A 20,723-nucleotide genomic window follows, 5' to 3' on the forward strand; every position below is an offset into this window, starting at 1 on the left:
AAGACAATCATATTTTGTCTGCTCATTCCTTACAATTCCACTTGTTTAATCTGTATCCTGACAGAGTTCTCCATCTATAAAATTGGTATCCCGACCTAAAAATGCATTTTCTTTTTAGTGAACCCCATAAACTGCTTGGATGACTTGGTTCTAGTTGACTAGTATTTTACTCAACAGCACCCCATTGTGGCCGACACGAGGACCTGCAGTCCCAATGCAACTGAACCGATATTAAAATACAATAGATGGATGTTCATCAATGTTAGATTATTAAGTGCCCATCATTCATTGTTCAAGTTATTGTTCAACCCTAGCTAATAGCCTTTTGAGAACTTTGGTCAGTCATACAATTAAAACACCCATTGGTATTTTCAGCCAAGTGGTCACATTATAGGCTTTGGCCTGACAGCGTGCCGCGTGTTAGAGTCCCGTTCATGACAATCTTTGCTGCATGTCTCTCCCCTTCTCTCTCTCACTCTCCCTCCCACTCTCCCTCTTTCCTGTCTGTCTTCACTTGAAACTATCAATAAAGGCAGAAAAGCCATTCAAAAAACAAAAGACTGTAGTCCGGGTATATAGAGTTCTCGCCTTTCCACCGCATGGTTCGATCCCGGGCACGGCCTGTAGTCGGCGTATGGCGACACACCGGGTGCGTACCGACGCGGCAAATAGAACGGTGGCGTATCGGAGCGTCAGGCGAGGCGTGAACGCGCGTCGGACGCCGCCGGTGTGCGATATAGGTTCATTGAAAATAACGGAGGCGGCTGGTTTTGACGCTCGGCATTCGCAGACGGTGTGTGAAGCGCTTAACTCGGCAGTCTCGGAGTAGGCTATGGCGAGGAGCACGGCCAACTCTGCGGGGATATAGACTCCTGCACCCTGGCTGATAGACAATAAGCCTCTCTCTCGCTCTCTGACTGACTTAGAAAAGACCACAGTTCCAGCCTGCACTGTTGAAAAATCTGTGTTTATTAATGATTTACAAAAGGCTAAACATGGAACCATTTAATTGATTCAGTTTATTTTGAAACCTAGAAAGGAGGCTGTGGGGGGAAGTGGGGACATAATGGTCTGTAGTGTTGATTCACGCTCTCTCTCTCTCTCTCACACACACACACACACACACACACACACACACGCTAAACATCCTTAAAAGCAGTAAACAGGATCTTATGTATATAAACACTGTTGCTTAATGGATGCAGAATCAGTTAACAGTCTCCGTTCCGCTTTCTCAACAAAATCATATTTACACACACACAAAGTCACTCAACAGAATGGCAGAAAGTCTGTACATTTCAAATGTATTTCTTTGCTATGGTGGGAAGGTCCAAGGATTGATCTGGTGGTTGCGTTTTTAAATGAAGTCGTTTAATAAAATACAGTTTACCATAGAACAAGAGCTCCCAAAATGTCCATGTCTCATCAGAACAGATCACTGGTAGAGAGTTAAAAACAAAATTGTGCAAGATATATATATTTGTTACACAACGTTTTAAATAAATACCTGTGAAGCAAACAAGGACTTTCTTTTAATTAATTATTATCTTTCAGAGATGACGTTTCTATTCCCCCGCTTTATCGTGGCAAAGAATGTAGTGTTACGATCAGTCACAGAATATTTTCCACACAGCTCTGCAAAATGACCTCAATTTCAAACAAAGAAAAAATCCAATAGTAAAAAATAAAGTATCTTCAGAGAAGGGATGGAAGAAACATTTAAAACTATACCTGGTGAAACAGGGAGAACGGATGAAGGAAGGAAGGGGGAGTTCGCTTTGTCACGTCTCCCCGTTTCAGTGACGCTGTAGGAAAATAGCCCCACTGGAACAGAACTGTTTACCTGGTGATTGGTGACACTCAATGTTATTTAGTGCTGCTTTGTTTGTTGCCAAACGTTATTTTTCAGATAATTTTCATGTTGAGTGGCACAAATGTACGTGAGCGTGTCGACTTTGTACAGTAGTAAGGAGAAGAGTTCTGGCATCTGATATTTACAGTCTTCTTGTGCACTTTTTAAAGAACCTCCTATATATAATAAGACCCAGTGAATTCTAGTGTAGTGTAGAAACATAAGGGAAAGTCATAGAACCTTCCAGAGTGAATCTGAAACAAAGAAAAATAAGCAATATTTAAGAAAAAACACATGCTCACCACTCGGTACGAAATGAAATCACACAGTGTATGGCAAACATGTTCACTCACCAGAGTATCAGAATTAATACAAAAAAAGAAAGAAAGAAAAAAAGATTGGTCTCAATTCTCAATCCTGGGCAATTTATTTCTTCAAGAAATTAAAAGTGAGAAAGTATGTAATGCAGAAAAACAGCATAAAATAACATAAAATTGTTAATATTACAGTCAGCTATTTAAAAAAAATTAAAAGAAAAAAAAAAAGAAGAAAAGAAAATGGGTTTTAATCCCTAACCCAAGAACCACTTTACAAACAAAAATATATCCCCCTTCGTCATAGTGATTTCGCAACGTTTTCTATAATTAAAACATTTTTACAGTGATTTACCATAATATATCTTTGATAGATTTTAATGAAATTAAAAAAAAGAGATGTATGCCAGAAATGTCTCGCCTATTGCAACGATACAACTATGTCGTACATGAATGGTCCAATTAAAAAAAAGAAAACGGGGAGAGGGAGCAAGAGAAAAATGGGCTAAAAACAAATGGAGAGGAGACGCTGGTGTGAAGGGGGTCTCTCTCCCCTTTCATCTGCCAGGTCGGAACCACAACCAGAACCAAGGTTGTCCCACAAACATCTAAAGACCATTCTCTTTGTTCTAATGAGGAACAGGCAGAAGAAGTCTTGAGATGGTTGTGGGGGAAGCGAGGCGGAGTTGGCTGGGTGGAACAGGTATGTTTGGTGCCAGGAGAAAGGCTACCCCCTTCTCTCAGGGTGGAGTCGTTGCAGTTGGGGGGGGTGAGACTAAGGCGGTGTTCTGAAGTCTAACTACTTTGTGTTAAGTTCATTCTCCAGCTCCATGAGCTTGCGGGAGGCCTTGACCTTGTTGGACACCTCCTTCCCCTGGGAGAAGAGGCGCTGGCGCTCCTTAAACGTGAGGCTCTCGCCGGGGACCGAGTTTTCCTGCTCCTGGCTGCTTGGGAGGAGGAGGAGGAGGAGGAGGAGGTGGAGTTAGGAAGGGAAGGAACGTTGGACGAGAGGACTACTCATGGAAATGACACACAAACACACGACAGTTATAGACATCCACGGCCACCACTCTTATAACGTAAGACTCACCCATAACGTTTCTCAAACTCAAAGTAACACAAACTAATTTCCAAGAGTGGATTTTCCCCCCGTGTGTGTGTGGTTCCAATCATGCACATTTGGATAATTAAACATCATAAAGTCACCAGAAATACAAGAGAGTGATTTTATACCATGGCCACAGAGAATACTTGAGAGGATACTCACTTAAAGGCTGCCTTACGTGATAGAATTTTAGACTTAAGACTGTTGTAACAGAGTCAAATGAACAAACACATTCTTCTACCAGTTTGGTCAACATATCCACATTATGAATAATTGTTTTCCTGCATATGTACATATCTTCTGAAAACAGCAATAAGTCATCCCAAAAGAATATCATGTTATCATGCCCGACATGTTTGTTATCGTGTCAATATCATATCGGCCCATCCCCAGAGGAAAGCAGGTCGTACAGAATTAGCCTTCAAGTCACAGCATGATATAATTAGGGAGAGAGAGAGAGGGCAGCTCACCCTTTCGTCCACTTGTCTCGCGGGTCCTTGTAGACCTCCCCCGATCCTACAACTCCTGCTGTGTTTCCAGTGTATGAGTTAAATCCTGTCCACGTGTTGGAGGAGCCGGGTCCACGTGTTGGAGGAGCCGGGTCCACGTGTTGGGAGGAGCCGATTACACGCAGGAGACAAAGAGCAAAACATTAATGAGCAAGGTGCACCCGACGCCAGTGACACAGACGGCTAGAATATCTCGCTGGACAAGCTGCTGGGTTATGATTATGAATCTGCAGTAATCCTACTGTACAACTGCAGCGTTGGGATTTGGGGTCTTCGACTTGAAGACTACTATGTGACATTTGATAACTATAGTTGTAGCCAGGGTGTGTGTAGCCAGGATGCACGATTGCCATGACCCTAGAAGAAAAGTCAAATCAAAGAACCATGGTTTTGTTTGAGATGATTTTGGTGTACAATCTTCTACCCAGCAGTTTGTCCCGTTCACGTTCTGTATATATCACCGGGTTTCCCCACAGACCAGATCAAGCAGGAGTGCTACAGAAGCGTTAGGCAGAGTGAAAGAGAGTGCTAGGGCTGTCACTACACCGGAGCGACAGGCAGAGAAGAGTGAAAGAGAGTGCTAGGGCTGTCACTACACCGGAGCGACAGGCAGAGAAGAGTGAAAGAGAGCGCTAGGGGCTGTCACTACACCGGAGCGACAGGCAGAGAAGAGTGAAAGAGAGTGCTAGGGCCGTCACTACACCGGAGCGACAGGCAGAGAAGAGTGAAAGAGAGTGCTAGGGCTGTCACTACACCGGAGCGACAGGCAGAGAAGAGTGAAAGAGAGCGCTAGGGCTGTCACTACACCGGAGCGACAGGCAGAGAGATAAAAGACATCATGTTAGAAAGTTAAAAGCATTTCAAAGCCAGTATGAAGCAGCAGCAGCATATGGTCTGTGCTGTGGTAATGTTGCTGTCGGGGCTCTGGGGTCGAGAGTCATCCATAAAGTCATAGTTCCAGTGCTGAGAGAGATGCTATTTAATTTTATTATTATTTATTGTTTTGTACATCACAAAGGAACCCCGATTTTAAATTAAAGTAGCCCGTCAAGAGGGCATTGCATTTAGAGCAGAACTAGACCGTCCAATCAGAGCCAGACGGTATCGTGAGAAACCGTCTGATGCTGCTGGACTCATAGGTGACCTCGACCTTATGACCCCCGCTTGAAGAAAATGTTAATTGGTCGTCTCGGGGCGTCCACCGTGTCCTAAAGACCCACCGTACCAAAAACCTCCAAGGCCCGTCAGTCAGCACTCTGACCGGACCCGACTGGGTCAGGTTCAGAGCGGAAAACCAGTAAGTATACGGCCTGGTGCATGTGATCAAAACCAGTAAGTATACGGCCTGGTGCATGTGATCGTGTGAACCGTCGGACAAGCCAGGGTTATGATATCAATCCTCAACTGGTTTGTCTTCCAAGAAACACAACCTAGAGTCCAAATGCATGCAGATTTTTGTAATGTGTTTTTTTTTTTTCATTCTTTGTACTAGTTTTGGAGGGACTGGAGAGGGGTAGGGTTTGGTGGAATTCAGACACGAGACACAGTGACTCAGTCCAGGGTGTGTGTGTGTGTGTGTGTGTGTGTGTGTGTGTGTGTGTGAACCAAGACGGATTGATTCTGCTGGCAGCGTCTAGGATTTTCGGAAAAGCAAACAAGTCTTCTTATGGCTTTTCTTTTTTTGGTTTGTAAGTGTAGTTTGGGACGAGCCCAAGGTAAGGGTCCCGCTCGAGATGAAACCACACAAACACAAACTGGGCGAGAATAAAGTAACCCTTAGAGGAACCTCCGTCCTTTGTGGGCCGATGTAAGCTTATACCACTGGCTATATGGCACGCCATGGACATTCTTCACATTTCACTAAAAAGTTAGCCAAAGGTCTTATTGGGTTAAAGCCCGTGGATACGTTTTAATCTCATTATTTCTCATCACTTGCAAATCAATCTTGGCTACTTATAAAATGTGGGGCGGATGTTCATGCGATGAATGGAGGGGAACGAACAGACTTGTTGCATTGCCATAATCCTAGTCTGGCCGGCCAACAGAATCACCCGTCTGGAACGCACTGAAGGTCATTGGCCAGGGAAGGCAGAGGCTCAGGTGCTGATTGGGTGACCCCTGAGCCCCTGCAATGCCCTGTGGGAATTGTAGGATGTTTAGTGAAGCTGGTGCATTAGACAGCATCACAGCTAGAGACAGACAGACAGACAGACGGCATGGCATCTGATAAGACATTCAAACCAGCCAAAATGTAGACAGACAGACAAGAAAGACAGACAGACAGACAAGCAGGCAAGGCTGGAGAAGAAGGAACACTTGGCAAACAGTGGGATAGGTTGACATAGAAACGACGACATTAAATACTAATGAAAGAAAGAGAATATAAGCTGGGGAGCATCGTGGTCAAAGCAAAAGCGCAGGCAGTAAAAAGCAATGGACTTTTTCAGCGTATTATTTGGGAGTGAGATCCTGAGCAGCCACAGTGCAGTGTGGAGTGGAGTGGAGTGTGTGCCTCTGTGTGGTACTGAGATACCAGAGACAGAATGTCAGAGTGAGACGTGCACCGTTTAGTTTAGTTTAGTCAGGTAGGTGTTTTCTCTGGGAGAAGGGGGTGGGTGGGTGTGGGTGGGGTGGGGTAGGAGGGAAGGGGGGTGTGTGGGGGGAGGGAAGGGGGGGGTGGGTTAGTGGGGGGTGATGTTCCTTTAAAATTGAGGAACCCAAACACAAGGATTCCAATAATATAAGATCCAGGTAGTGCAGTTATTGTTGATTTTGCACTGGTTTGAAAAAAGGTGTGTGTTTTGTGTATGTGAAGGCGTTCCATGCAGGGAGCCGTTCCCTGGGACTTAGGAATTGGTTCATTGAAGGACTGTGTTGCGTTCCGGGCACCGCTCCGTCTGTGGCTATTCAGAGGACTTTGGGTTTCTTCTGGTTCAGGTCAAAGAGGTCTAAGATCTGATTCATGTAAACTCTGGACTTCGGGGATTTATTAGGAATTGCATTAAACATGTATTCAAGTCTAAGTTATGCTGATGAAAAGTAAAGTTTACCTAGTGGTGTATCTTGGTATGAGCATGTCTGAGATTACTTAATTAAAGCAAAGAAAACAGCCAATCTAAATAAGTTAGATTTACTTTGAGGCACATGGCACTTGATCCCGTAAGAAATCCTGCACTGGAGGGCCTTTTGACTTTAAATAGGTGATGCTATCACTGCATACAATATGGCCTAGGCCTCAAGAAGTTACAGTCCTGGTTTTCTTTGGCTTTTCCAGTAAAATGCTATGTATTCCTACTACCAGCAGGGGTCACTGTGTGATTTGGAGAAAAAAAAAAAGTTTTGTACAAATGAACCACACAAGTTAAAGCTGCTATATAAGCAATACCATGTCAACATTTTAATGACCTTTTAATTTTTGTATTGGTGTTCAGACAGCCAGCAATGGGTAAAACGCTTTTATTCATTGCTGGCTGTCTCAATACCAAAAACAAAGTCATTAAAATGTTGACATATTATTGCCTATAGCAGCTTTAATCTAACAAGTCCACAAGTCTTCTGAACAACCAGAGACAGAGCAGAAAACGCCTCACTCAACAGATCTGTTCTCAGTGGGTGTGTCTGCACTGGAGATGTGTGTGCCTAATAATGAGCGTGTAGAAATGAGCGTCTGATCCTTGATTGGCTGAGCGGGGGGTGATTGATGGGTGTGTAAAGCCAATGGGCGTGTTGTCTTCTTCCAGAAGGCCAACGCTGCTAAAAAGCCAACGAGAGAGGGGCGGGGCATGATGACACCGCAGAAGCAACCAACCAATCAACACACAGAGCAAAGGCGAGAGAGAGTGACAACACCAACAGTACTATGATTGGCTCTCTGACGAGGTCTCTATCGGTTGGTACTAGTGGACAGCGGCGAGGTGGGAGGGGGGGGGGGGGGGTGGGGGGCAGGTAGGTTTATTGATTATCAATTGCTTTTACTGTCCGCCAGTCGTGACTGATTGCACTGATTGGAGGAAGGTGAGGAGGGAGATTCACTCGGAGAGGACAGGGGGAGGAAAAAAACATGAATGAAATACAAAACAAAACAAAAACAGAAATGGAATCTGATTCAACTCGAGGAGAGGGAGTGAAAAATGTTCCACACATAAAAAAAAACACAAGAGAGACAAAACGGATGGAAGTTGTCGTGAATTCACGACATGGATTGGCTAAGCTATACGGAACGGAGCGGGGGGAATTTGGACAAACAACAAAGAAGAAGAAATAAGGCTACACAACAACGGGGTGGGAGAAAAAATGGAAGGGGGCAGAATGCCTCTCTCTACTGTGAAGAATAGATCAAAAAAGGGACACAAATTAACACCAAATTAACACTAAAAACCAAAGAAGGCGTGACGACAGTGAAGTGAAGTGAGTGAGAGGGGAGGTATGGAGGGGCATCGGAGGGGAGCCTGTCTCCTCTCTCTCCTCTCTCTGGCTCTACCTTTGTAGCCGGCCGGGGCCATGTAGCAGGGTTTGGCGGGAGGGGGAGGGGCGTGGCCTGTACTGTTGGCGTTGTTGTTGCTGCCCGGCGGCTGGAATGAGGCCGACAGGAAGATGCCGTCAGACATGGGGCGGGGCTTGCGCGCTGTGGGCGGCGGCGGCCGGCGCTTGACGTGATTGGGCATGGCGGCCTCGGGGAGGTCGCCGTACGACTTCCGGGTGGCCGACGCCTTAGCCTGACCTGAGAGGCCGCCGCGGCTGCTGGGCTCCTCCCCTTCCTCCTCCTCGTCCTCCTCCTCCTCCTCCTCGCCCGTGTAGGAGACGAACTTGGCCGTGTAGAGCGTGTCGGGCGAGGCGACCTGCGCTTTGAGGTAGGAGGAGGTGTTTCTCTGCGGCGGGGGCGGGGGGGTGTTAGTGGACAGGGGGGGTGGTGCAGGGTGGTTGTGGGGGGTGGGGGCCGTCGGCGAGGCGGGGGGCTGGTAGTCCCGGGGGAGGGGCGGCCGGTACAGACCGGCGGCTGGCTCGTCGGGGGTCAGCAGCTTCCTCTCGGCTTCGTCGTGGCGCTGGTGGCGCGCCGCCTCCAGGCGCGAGTAGTACTCCTGTTCCTGTCTCCTCTACGGGGGAGGGGAGAACCGGTTAGTGGTCATTGACCTCCTCCCTCACACCACGGCAAGGGGGCTGACCTTCACTGGCTACGTCAGATAGTCTACAGGGAGTTGCCCCTTCCAAGTACCTCTATAGTCTACAGGGAGTTACAGTACCAGAGTACCTCTCTTTAGTCTACAGGGAGTTACAGTACCCCTTTAGTCTACAGGGAGTCGCCCCTTCCTAATCTCTACCGTATACCGCACCATGTTCCACCCTTTCCCTCAGCACAAGTCTCTGCGGAAGTGTTACAGTGTATTATGTCTCAATGTAAATGCCAGAGAAAGGCTATGTTATGCTTGCGTTCATGTGTATTCGCCTGTGCACCTCTCTCTCTCTCTCTGTGTGTGTGTGTATGTGTGTGTGTGTGTGTGTGTGTGTGTGTGTGTGTGTGCGTGCGTGCGTCTGTGAGAGAACACCCAGAAAGCAAGCTGGTGGGGATCTTAGGGACCGCCGAATGGTCTTTGTTTCACAACCAATCCCCCACTCTGCTGTGAAGTGGTTTGGCAGCTCGTCGGTCTGCCTACATTCACATCGTATGCTCTCACACATGCATGCAGGGCTAGACTGGCGGTATTTCTCTGGCTCTACACACACACACACACACACACACACACACACTCTCTGGGTTCTGGGAGGCCTTCATGGCTCTCTGGGTTTTGGGGGTCCTGGAGGCCAGCCAGCCGGTCCCCCCAGACAGAGTGGAGAGAGAGAGAGACTGCTGCATATGGGCCGGCCTGGAGTCTGGGTTGACCTACGGTAGGTGGGGTTAGTTTAGTATGTGGGACCGGGGGTTGATGATGATGTAAGGGTTGGCTGAGGACGGAGTCAGATTCTCTCTGTGTGTGTGTGTGTGTGTGTGTGTGTGTGTGTGTGTGTGTGTGTGTGTGTGTGTGTGTGTGTGTGTGTGCATATTCTGGTATGAACTTAATAATGAAAGCGGAAGGGATGAGGGGGGAGGGTGGGTGGGCGGGCGGGCGGCATTCCCAAATATAATCGGAAGCAATGCCGAAATGGAATGGGTTGGAACAAAACGAATAAATATGAAACTAGAACTGCTTCCCCATAACAACAAAATAAAAGGATTCCACGCAAAAACAAAAATAAATCAACAGAAGTGATCTCATTGGCTGACTGCCACTGACGGTCAAAACACAACAATAAGGGCATCAAGGACAGTAACCACGACAACGGTCCCATGCTTCTGTTCTGGGAGGAGATCACATGATGCAACAATACAGTCACATCGAAGGGGAGGGAGGGAGGGGGGGGGGGGACACAGGATGAACACATGCAATTGGGACATTCAAATTATACACAGAAATCATTGTCAACATTGTCATCATCATCTTGGTTATTTACCATGAATGTCTATCGCTTTTGTTTTTTTATTAAGTTTCTAAAAAGGAATGCACCATCTTCAATGGGCCATGCATTGTCCATTGAAGTCTACTGGGAAATTCCATGAACCCAGAAATGGTGATTAATGTAAACTTTTATGATAGAACTGTCATCTATATAGGCTAAAAGTTGCACATTGAGCAATTTGAGTAATTAGCATAATGTGTGACCATACCATTAACTTCCTACTATATAAGGACAAACATTCTAAATTTCATCACTCTTTAAATTAAGATATTCTTATTTGAAATATTAACAGTGTAAAGCTAAACTATAGCTCACTGACATAATGTCCTCGCCGTCACTACCCGGCTTCAACAATCTGACAATATCACTAATCATTTTTTAAACCCTATGTATATACTTTGATGTACGATCTATACTATAGCCAATCTACAGTATAATATAGCTCATATAGCACTTCATAATGTAGCTTTTTAAAATCTTCTATTTATGCAGAATGTTTTATGAGAGTTTGCTTATTTATACCCTTATTATGACATGCCCAGCATCGGGATGCTAAGGGTTGATGTGGTAAAAAAAACAAACATTTTTAAAATTATGTAAAACTTCTTGCTGGAGTTTGTAAAAGGGACACTTCACCCTTTTTGCAAAAAAATATATGTTAATGACGTTTAGAAGCTTTAGAACACTTTCCTGGGGGTCTTTATGTGTGTAATATGTGGTTTTAGATATTTTAGATTGTAGCAGTGAGCCTGTTGTCTCTGATGTCATGGACACTGGGCTCACTACCTTCCTGGACTACAATTCCCATAATTATTTGGTGCACTGCTCCTCCTTGTGGATAGGGGGGAGAGCTGTCTTACTGAGACAACATGTAGTCCAGGAAGGAAGTGAGCCCAGTGTCCATGACATCAGAGACAACAGGCTCACTGCTACAATCTAAAATATCTAAAACCACATATTACACACATAAAGACCCCCAGGAAAGTGTTCTAAAGCTTCTAAATGTCATTAACATATATTTTTTTGCAAAAAGGGTGAAGTGTCCCTTTAAGCCATTTAGACCCGAGGCCACATCAGTGTCACCTTATAGCATTTAACCACTTTAGTTTAAACATTATTATTTTAAACTTTAGCTGTTGAAAAATAGCAAATCTACAAACTCAGAGCGCGGCACTTGATCTGATAGCTATTTTTGAAAAGTTGTGAAAATGTGTGCAAATCTTTGAATATATATTATGTATAATATATATATATATATCCCTGGAACTACATATTTTCATTATCTGTATTTTCCGCAGCCAAATACAGATAATTCTGGGGGTCCTTGACATGAGGAAGATTGAGCACCGCTGACATAGAAGCATAGTTATTTTTTCAGGAAACTGTTAGGATTTAGGAGATGTTGACCTCATGTCTAAAATGGATTAACATGATAATGGTAAACCTGCTTCTTCTTGGTGGAGTTTGTTAAGCACCACCCAGTGGTCCAACCAGCTGTGATGACTCACGGAAAACAAACATCCTGACCCAACGGTCACCACGGTGACGTCAATGGACACAACACAGTAGCGAGACGCGGTGTGCTCAATTTAACACATACGTACGCAGGCGGAGAGATGGGTGGGCGGACAGTAGCCCAGACAGACAGACAGACCACTGGAAATGGAACAAGTCCAAGACAGTAGAACTGTAGCTAAACCATAGCGCTACTAGTCTAGGGGCTAAAAACACTTGTAATATGTTGCTATAGTCCCAAACAAACAAACAAACAAACAGCAGCCTGGGGCAAAAGAGACAAACACAAGGCATTACTTCACAGATGTTCCATTTTGTCTGGGCTGGCACTGGAGAGAAATAAAGACCCACATCTATATTGGTGAATCATGACAACTATACCCCCTCCTAGCTTTAGAGGAGTCCAAATCAGAATCTTTCCAGGAATATCTTCCTGCTTGCCGGACACCGTACGCAGTCAGACAGACAGACATACCTTCTCCTCGGCCTCCCGTCTGGCTCTCTCCTCCTCCCTCCACCTCCTGTCCTCCTCCTGCTTGGCTCGCTCCTCCGCCTCTCGCTTACGGATCTCCTCCAGCTGCTGTTTGCGTCGTCTCTCCTCGTCCTGCAACTGCAGCCCGACCACGAGGCGTCGAGGCGAGGACAGAGAAAAACCCACGGAAGACGTTAACGAACGCATTGCAGACATGGGTTAGTCAGCGCTGCATGAAAACTAGGGATGTCCCGATCACCATCTTTTTGTTGCTGCTCCTGATCTGATTCGGATCATTTGATTTTGAGTATCTGACGATTCCCGATTTATATTTTTATAGGATACTTATGCCATATCATAAGAGTACAATATCCCAAATGACAGACACTATCCAGTCTAATATCATGATATGGATATAATATCAATATTGATATCGGATCAGGAGCTAAAAAACGTCGGGATCGGGACATCCTGTCACTGATCACGTTTTCTATCTCCCGATCTGATTCCGATCGTTCCGAAAATGATGTGATCGGCCCCGATTTCCGATCACGTTGATCGGATCGGGACATCCCTAATGAGAACACCTCATCCAGAACACTGACCTGCTGGAATGGACACACAGACCTCAGAGAGATGAGAGACACCTCCCCCCCGTTTCCCCACATGGACACGCAGACTATAGCCATTAGGTAAAGCATATATACTGAAACGGTTCGGCCTAAAGTTGGGATTTGTCTCACGAGGCTCTGCTCCCGAGGGGTGGAGCAGCAGTGTGCACTGCAAAAACACACGGCGTAGGCACGGCAGACACAAACACACGGCGTAGGCACGGCAGACACACGGACACAAACACACGCCGTAGGCAGACACACAAAAAAAACAGACTGGACATGCGGATGGACGGGAGAACAGCAGCAACAGCGGCAAACAAAACACCACCCCATGACCCCCCCTCTTCTTTCAGAGGCTTTAAATTAGGTGCACTTGATTTCTTTTACGGGACGTGCCGTGACAGTGTAACCGGGACAAATGCTAATGTAACAGCACAGCTGTGCTGAGTAGGGGGGGGAAGGGGGGGTAGATCAAGTGAACCTAACGTTACTGCAAAGCCTTCAGCTGCTGTACTATAGGTAATAATAATATCAATAATCAAGATAATAGCAGGCATATTCTAATTCTAAAACACACTGTCGAACACGAACACTGGAAACAAACGGAAACATACGGTGGACTCGATTGTGACTTTGTGCCATGAAGAGGCAAAGCACTGCAGGTCACCAAGCGCTGCCTCACACACACACACACCGATGCACAGTGAAAGGAAAGATGGATATAGATGGATATGAACATGGATAGCATCGAAGGTTTGCCCCATGCAGACGGACAAGAAGCCGGGACGGGGACAGGAGGACACATGCACGGTCCAGCGTCTTTTTTTTTAGCGATGTCTTGAGCCATGCACCTGCCGTCTCCATTTACACTCAAAAACTAAACTCAGACCAAAACTAGACTGGCTATCTAATACACACACAGCAAAAAAATATTGTTTTAGGGTCTGTGGAAAAGTACATTTCACACAGGTTAACACCAGTTAATTACATTTAAGACAATTAGTGGATTTTTTTTTATAGCCCTGTTTATAGCCCAAATAAAGTGCTAAAGCTCAGTGTGTTTTAGGCAAACAGCACAGCAGCATTTATGTTCTCCCTGCTGTAGTTTACTCTGAGTGGACACTAGAGACGGACAGCTCCCACCAGCCAACCAGCATCGAGCATCCCCCCGGATGGCCCCGCCCCCTCCATGACAGACTAACTCCCTGATAGGCTAAAATAATGGCATAGTCCTCCCCACACTTCCTGAACCCCCAAAACCCCCCCCCCCCCGATGACACAAACCACGACAGTCTCAAGATGAAGGTGGAGGGAGGAGGGGTCAGAATGAGCCAATAGAAAAACACGGGTGGGTGGGCAGCCCAGACAGGAAACAGGAAGTGACGTGTGTGTGTGTGCGCGTGTGTGCATGTGTGTGTGCGTGTGCGTGTGTGTGTGGCGGAGGGGCGAAAGGAGGTAAAAGACATGTGGCGTTTTAAAGAGAAAGAAACGTACCAAGTCTAGAACAGAGATAGCTGGGACAGCAGTCTGCTGCTAAAGAGAAGATCAGAATAGGAGGGAGAGAGAGAGAGAGAGAGAGAGATACAGAGTGGAAGCGAGGGAGGAGATAAAAGAAAATATGAAAGAGAGGAATGGAGGAAGGGGGGGGAGGGGGGGCAAAGATAGATAGATAGTTGATTAAAAAGGAAGGGGAGGAAGGGGAGGTTGTTAGAAAGAAGAAAAATAAAAATTCAATCAAAATAAATAAAAATCGGAAACGAAGACGGAAGCAGGGGAAAAAGAAAATATTGGTGGAAAGCAACAGGAAGTCATATATATATATGTAGAGAGAGAGCGAGAGAGAGAGAGAGTGAGTAGAGATAAAAGTGAAAACATTGCTTGGGGGTTTTTCCAGCACTGCCAAAAGGAACATTCCCTCCATCAGTGTGGTTGTGATTAGCGTCATGTGAACGGCCCCCGTCTTCCTCAGATGGTGAGCGCACCCACGCCCGCGTACGTACGTACACACGCATATCAAACCGAGTGGATTCTAGCAGGAGTCCAAGCCCAGCTGTGTCCTTGATGTAAACACAAACTCACACAACCTGCCCTATAGGCCTACTACTGCCTAAGTAAACATACACGCAATCCTGCTTCCCTGTGTCTCTATACTTCAAGGTCAGGACAACAGACCACGGCATGTTCAAGGTCAGGGCTGCAGCCGCTTCAGTAATAATGTTTTATTCAGAAGTGTGGTTTCTTTGTTTGTGCTCAATTTTGCTTTCATTTCACAAAGCCGCACACAGAACACAGTCAGCAAGTCTGTCTGTGTTACAGAGACTGGTTGTCAGGTTGTCCACTGGCCTTAAAGTCTGTCTGTATTACAGAGACTGGTTGTCAGGTTGTCCACTGGCCTTAAAGTCTGTCTGTGTTACAGAGACTGGTTGTCAGGTTGTCCACTGGCCTTAAAGTCTGTCTGTATTACAGAGACTGGTTGTCAGGTTGTCCACTGGCCTTAAAGTCTGTCTGTTATTTCAGAGACTGGTTGTCAGGTTGTCCACTGGCCTTAAAGTCTGTCTGTATTACAGAGACTGGTTGTCAGGTTGTCCACTGGCCTTAAAGTCTGTCTGTATTACAGAGACTGGTTGTCAGGTTGTCCACTGGCCTTGTCGGGAACCAGTTAAGAGACAGACTACATCGGAGTACGTTTAACCTGCTAACCCCAGATCAGAATTATATTTATACCCGAGGGTCCCAAAGTCTTTTGTTCCTGCCTTCTTCCCCCAGGGGATCAATAAAGGTCCGTCTCTACCTTCTCACACATTTCAAGTTCCTAAATAAAAGTCCAAACCATCTGTAAACATATAGACCAGTCTAAGATGACACATCTGGTTGTAATTTGCCCTAAAGACCACCGTGAACAAATAAATGCATAAACCATCCTATGAAGGAAGCCGCACGAATCTCGGTACGTCAGAAACAGGACCGGCAACATTTGTGTCCAAGTTGCTACGCCACGCTCAGCAACATGCAGCCCAACCAACCACACCGCCCAACCAGCCGCCACGCTTCCATCCCTCCAGCCAATCGCAATAGATCTTTTTTTGGTTGAAGCAGCTCAGCATGGCAAAGCGATGACATAAAGCATGTTGCAGCAGGTGCACATGATTGCAGGAGCATTTCATTGTTACTGCGAGCACTGCAATGACGAGAGAGGAAGGAGAGGGGGGGGGGCTGGAGTTCCCCTTCCCTTCATTAGAGCAAGAGAGAGTTCTGACAGATGTGTTTCTGCATGCTTTCCTGCCTTCTTCGAACTCACTTAAGTTGAGCTTGTAGGACGACCATGACAAGTGAATGTTTGTCGGGGTGGTCATAGTCTATGCAGTAACCCCTGATTTATTTGGTCGTGCAAATGTGTCACAAACCCAAAGCTTTTAGTGTGTGACACCGGCACGAATCAGGATGAACTAACACACCCACCCCCCCATCTAGGACCAATGGCACACAGGTTGACGTAATGCTTCATCATAATGGGCTGCTTGCCACTCTCTCTCTCTCTCTATGTCTTTCAATGCGTTTTCCCTTGGATAATCCTTCTTTCCCTCCTCCTCCTCTGAACCATCCTCCTCTTTCTCCTCCTCCTCCTCTTCCTCCTCCTCCCACTCTTCTCCTCCTCTGAACCATCCCTCTCTTTTCTCCTCTTCCTCCTCCTCCTCCTCCTCCTCCTCCCACTCTTCTCTCCTCCTCCGCTGAGCTACAACGCGTGTCCGTTGCCCTCCGTTCCCTCCGTGTCTCTCTCAGCCCCGTGGCCGCCCCTCCCTCTCTCACCCTGGCTCTCTTCTCGGCCTCCAGCCCCTCCCTCTCTCACCCTGGCTCTCTTCTCGGCCTCCAGCCCCTCCCTCTCTCACCCTGGCTCTCTTCTCGGCCTCCAGCCCATCCCTCTCTCACCCTGGCTCTCTTCTCGGCCTCCAGCCCATCCCTCTCTCACCCTGGCTCTCTTCTCGGCCTCCAGCCCATCCCTCTCTCACCCTGGCTCTCTTCTCGGCCTCCAGCCCCAGCTCCCTCTCTCACCCTGGCTCTCTTCTCGGCCTCCAGCCTCTGCATGATCATCATGGTGTCGACGTCCTCGTCCTCCTCGTCCTCCTCGTCCTCGTCGCTCTGGTTGGACTCCTGCAGCCTCTTCTGGAACTGCCACTCCAGCATCAGCTTCCTGAGGCGGTCGCTCTCCTCCGCCGTGCGCTCCGGTTTGGCCTGCCAGGACACACACACAGTTCAGTTAACCCATTCTGACCTGAGATCAGATTCATACGAGGTTTCCACTGGACACTACACTGGTCTGATTATAACGCATTCTGACCTGAGATCAGATTCTAAAAATGTCAGTCGTTCTTCGATTTATTCAAAAATAGCAGACCTACAAGCTCGTAGCGCGCCACTCGGTGGCGCGCTATGAGCTTGTAGATCTGCTATTTTTCAATAGCTAAAGCATAACATGATGCTGAACACCAAAACGGGTTACCGTTCAGAATGGGTTTTAATGGTAATACTGTTAGCAGAGCTGCTGCTGCTGCTACTGTACTCATTTCTAAAAGATTTGTTTTAGGCTTTTCTGCCTTTATTGATAGCATCAAGTGAAGACATACACGAAAGAGGGAGAGAGTGAAGGGGAGAGACACACAGCAAAGGTCGTCATGAACGGGACTCGAACACTCGACGCTCTGTCAGGCCAAAGCCTATATGTGGCAGCATGCGCCTGGACCACTTGCTACCCAGCTACTGTACTACTGAAAAACCTTTTGTCTAAAACAAAAAAAAGTGAAAATGGAAGATCTTCAAGAACAAATGAGTAGACTAGTAGAGCAACATCTAGACAGACAAACATCCAATGCTGCTATGCTTTACACACCTTTAGAGACATTTTCTGCCTCTCTACATATCATTACAACACTGCAATGTAGTGCAAACTAAACGGAAACTAAATGAAAACTAAGCTGTGTTGACTAAAACTATGACTAAATACTTACTGTCGATTTTGTCAACAAATAAAAACTGGACTAAAATGTTAGGAAGGGACTAGTGTAGAAGAGATCCAGTATAAGTCATTTTACACTTCTGCTGAAAATATAGCAGATCTTGTAGATCGAGCTTGTAGATTGGCTATTGGCTATATAAGTGCAAAATCAGTAATTTCGACGGCATCAAGGCCCACCAAAATACATTTTAGTCGACTAAATCAACTGTAGATTCAGTCGACTAAAATCTTATGACATTAAGTCGACTAAAAAAACTAGACTAACACTAACATTCTGGGTGACTAAAATATGACTAAAACGAAATTCAAGAGACTAAAACAACACTGACCTGGAGGTCCTGGATCTCCTTGTCCAGCAGGTCAACGATGTGCAGCTGCTGCTGCTTCTCGGCCTTCTCGCGGGCGTCCCTCTTCCAGGGGTCGGGGGACAGGCTGTCGCTGGACGACAGCTCCTCCTTGCTGATGGTGATGTACTGCAGGTCCCGTCGCTCGATGGTCCGCGGCTGCTGCTGAGGCAGCAGCTCTCTGATCACCGTGTCCATGCCTAGTGCAAAGACATCAATCATTGGAGACTTTAGGTTAAGTCCAAAAGGTATCCACACACCACCCCATTTCCACCAGGGGGTCGGTCATCTGTCGACATAGTTGAGAACTTGAGATTCCCGGGCATTCACATCACAGACACATGGTCACTCAACACCGAGTACATCCTCAAGAAGACGCAGCAGCGACTGTACTTTCTGAGGCGCCTTACATTTTTTTGGCTTAAGTACCTTAAGGGACTTGTGAACTTTTATCACTGTATAATTGAAAGCGACTTAACTGGCTGTATCACAGTGTGGTATTTTTTGTTTTGTTCTTTCTTTTGCACTATAGCCGTTTGTTTGTTTTGTCCCGTTTACACTGGTGTATAATATAAGACAGAGTGCTCGAAGCAAAATAATTTCATTGCATTTTATACTGACAAATAAACGTGAACCTGAGCATGCGGGCATAGTGACAACAATCCCTTCATCTTTACAGCAGGGGTTTTCATCCCTTCTCAAAATATCATATCAAGGCCCATTTTTTATTTAGCATTTGAGCCACGGACCACCACCGTTTGATGAGATTTTATCCTCTCAGACCCAAGACGGAGAATATTTTGTAGTCCTTGGACAAGATTTTGACCACCATTCCATGCTGTATTGATGTTGGTACCATAGTAGAAGAGATAACTGTCAAAACATTGAATTCTCGTAGATCAAGTAATACTACAGTAGAAGCTTGCAAATCCGCTATTCTCAGTGCACGACATCAGTTATGACGTGACGTGACGACTGATGCATAAATTAGGCATCACATTGCAAAAGTAATTTTAAGACGGTACGTTGTGTGAAGCTAACGCCAGGGCACCACTGGGCGCGTCTGCGTCGCGTCACCGTCACAGAATGTTCCCTTTTTAATCAATGAAGGGTGGCTCCACTGCCCGCGTTGTGCGTGCGTGCCGCGTGCGTGCGTCACCATTAAAATTGAACCGGTTCGTTTTTTGACGCACACGACGGAGACGCAACGCGACGCAGTAGCGCCCAGTGGAGCCCTGGCGTAAGCGTCAAGCGGCATCCATCTCTATCTCATCCCGTTTTTGTCTCCACGTCTTTCATGCGTTGGTATTTACAGCAGAACTCATCAATTCACAGCAGAACTCATCAATTTACAGCAGAAAACATCTATTTACAGCAGAAAACATCCAAACAGCGTTTTTTATTCATTCCAGTGTGTTTTACCTGCAGAGTTGGGCGGGCCCAGAGGTTGGGCGGCCGGGAGAGGCACGGCAGAGCGAGGCAGGCTGGCCAGCTTCTCTGGCCTGGACGGAGGGGGTGGCTGTGGCTGGGGGGCCATGTAGGGCTGGGGCCCTGGGGCCACGGGGTGTTGGGGAGGGGGCCCGTGGTGTTGGGGAGGGGGCCCCGCTCCGCCGCCGTTGTGGGGCTGAACGGGCATGACCGGGTTGGCCCGGATCTGGCCCAGCTTCCTCTCCTGCTCCCGCCTTTTCCTGTCCCTGGGGGGGGGGGGGGCGAAATCATCAGAACTTAATTAACCAAATGACCCGTTGGAACTATTTCATTCACTAAAAGTAAAACCCAATGACCCGTTGGAACTATTTCATTCACTAAAAGTAAAACCCAATGACCCGTTGGAACTATTTCATTCACTAAAAGTAAAACCCAATGACCCGTTGGAACTATTTTATTCACTAAAAGTAAAACCCAATGACCCGTTGGAACTATTTCATTCGCTAAAAGTAAAAAGAGATAACGCGCTGCATGACCACAGCTGAACAGCCAATCAGAGATGCCGTGAGGCGCCTTGATTGGGGATTCATGATTACTGGCTGGATAACTAAAAACCAAAGAGAGAGAGATAGCATTTCTAGCACAGTATTAAATAGTACATGTTACTGGAAGGACTGAGTTCATGGTAAGAGTGCAGCATACCATACAAATAAGGCTAAATTCCTTCTCGCAGCTGGCCCATGTTCTGATACGACCCCAGGCTCTCTGCTGCACATTGTCACCCTCGCTCTTTCTTATAGAGTTAAAATGCAGTTTCTCAACGGTACGCAGATTATACACACCAACGGACCGACATGCTGAAACAACAGTCGGACATGCACTGCTCCCGGTTATGGTTTGAGGTAGGTTGTCGGTCTAATGACAGTCGGACCTAAAGGCTGTGCCCGTTTCAACAGACCAGAAGGGTTCAAACAAACCAGAGCCATCTAATAGAAGAGTTATGACATTGAGGGGGCAGAAACAGAGCGCTCGAGCGCTGGTTCAAGCAGTCCTGAACCCGAGACAAG

The 20,723-nt window shown here is 46.6% G+C and overlaps 1 protein-coding gene across 1 annotated transcript in view; it reads right to left on the bottom strand.

The window, feature by feature from the left end:
• Window positions 1–951: 951 nt before the first annotated feature.
• LOC308334701 (afadin-like) overlaps window positions 952–20,723 on the bottom strand; it is a gene marked incomplete at its 5' end in the record, with an annotated part of 103,344 nt that continues 83,572 nt past the window's right edge. The window contains 7 exon segments of the mRNA XM_080791505.1: window positions 952–3,110; window positions 3,742–3,826; window positions 8,261–8,873; window positions 12,263–12,397; window positions 16,924–17,103; window positions 18,214–18,428; window positions 19,651–19,922. Of these exon segments, the coding sequence (XP_080647631.1) occupies window positions 2,966–3,110; window positions 3,742–3,826; window positions 8,261–8,873; window positions 12,263–12,397; window positions 16,924–17,103; window positions 18,214–18,428; window positions 19,651–19,922 (1,645 nt within the window). The 3' untranslated portion in view covers window positions 952–2,965.

The sequence above is a fragment of the Protomyctophum bolini genome (assembly GCF_963924005.1).
Source record: "Protomyctophum bolini genome assembly, chromosome: 19".
Classification (NCBI taxonomy): Eukaryota; Metazoa; Chordata; class Actinopteri; order Myctophiformes; family Myctophidae; genus Protomyctophum; species Protomyctophum bolini.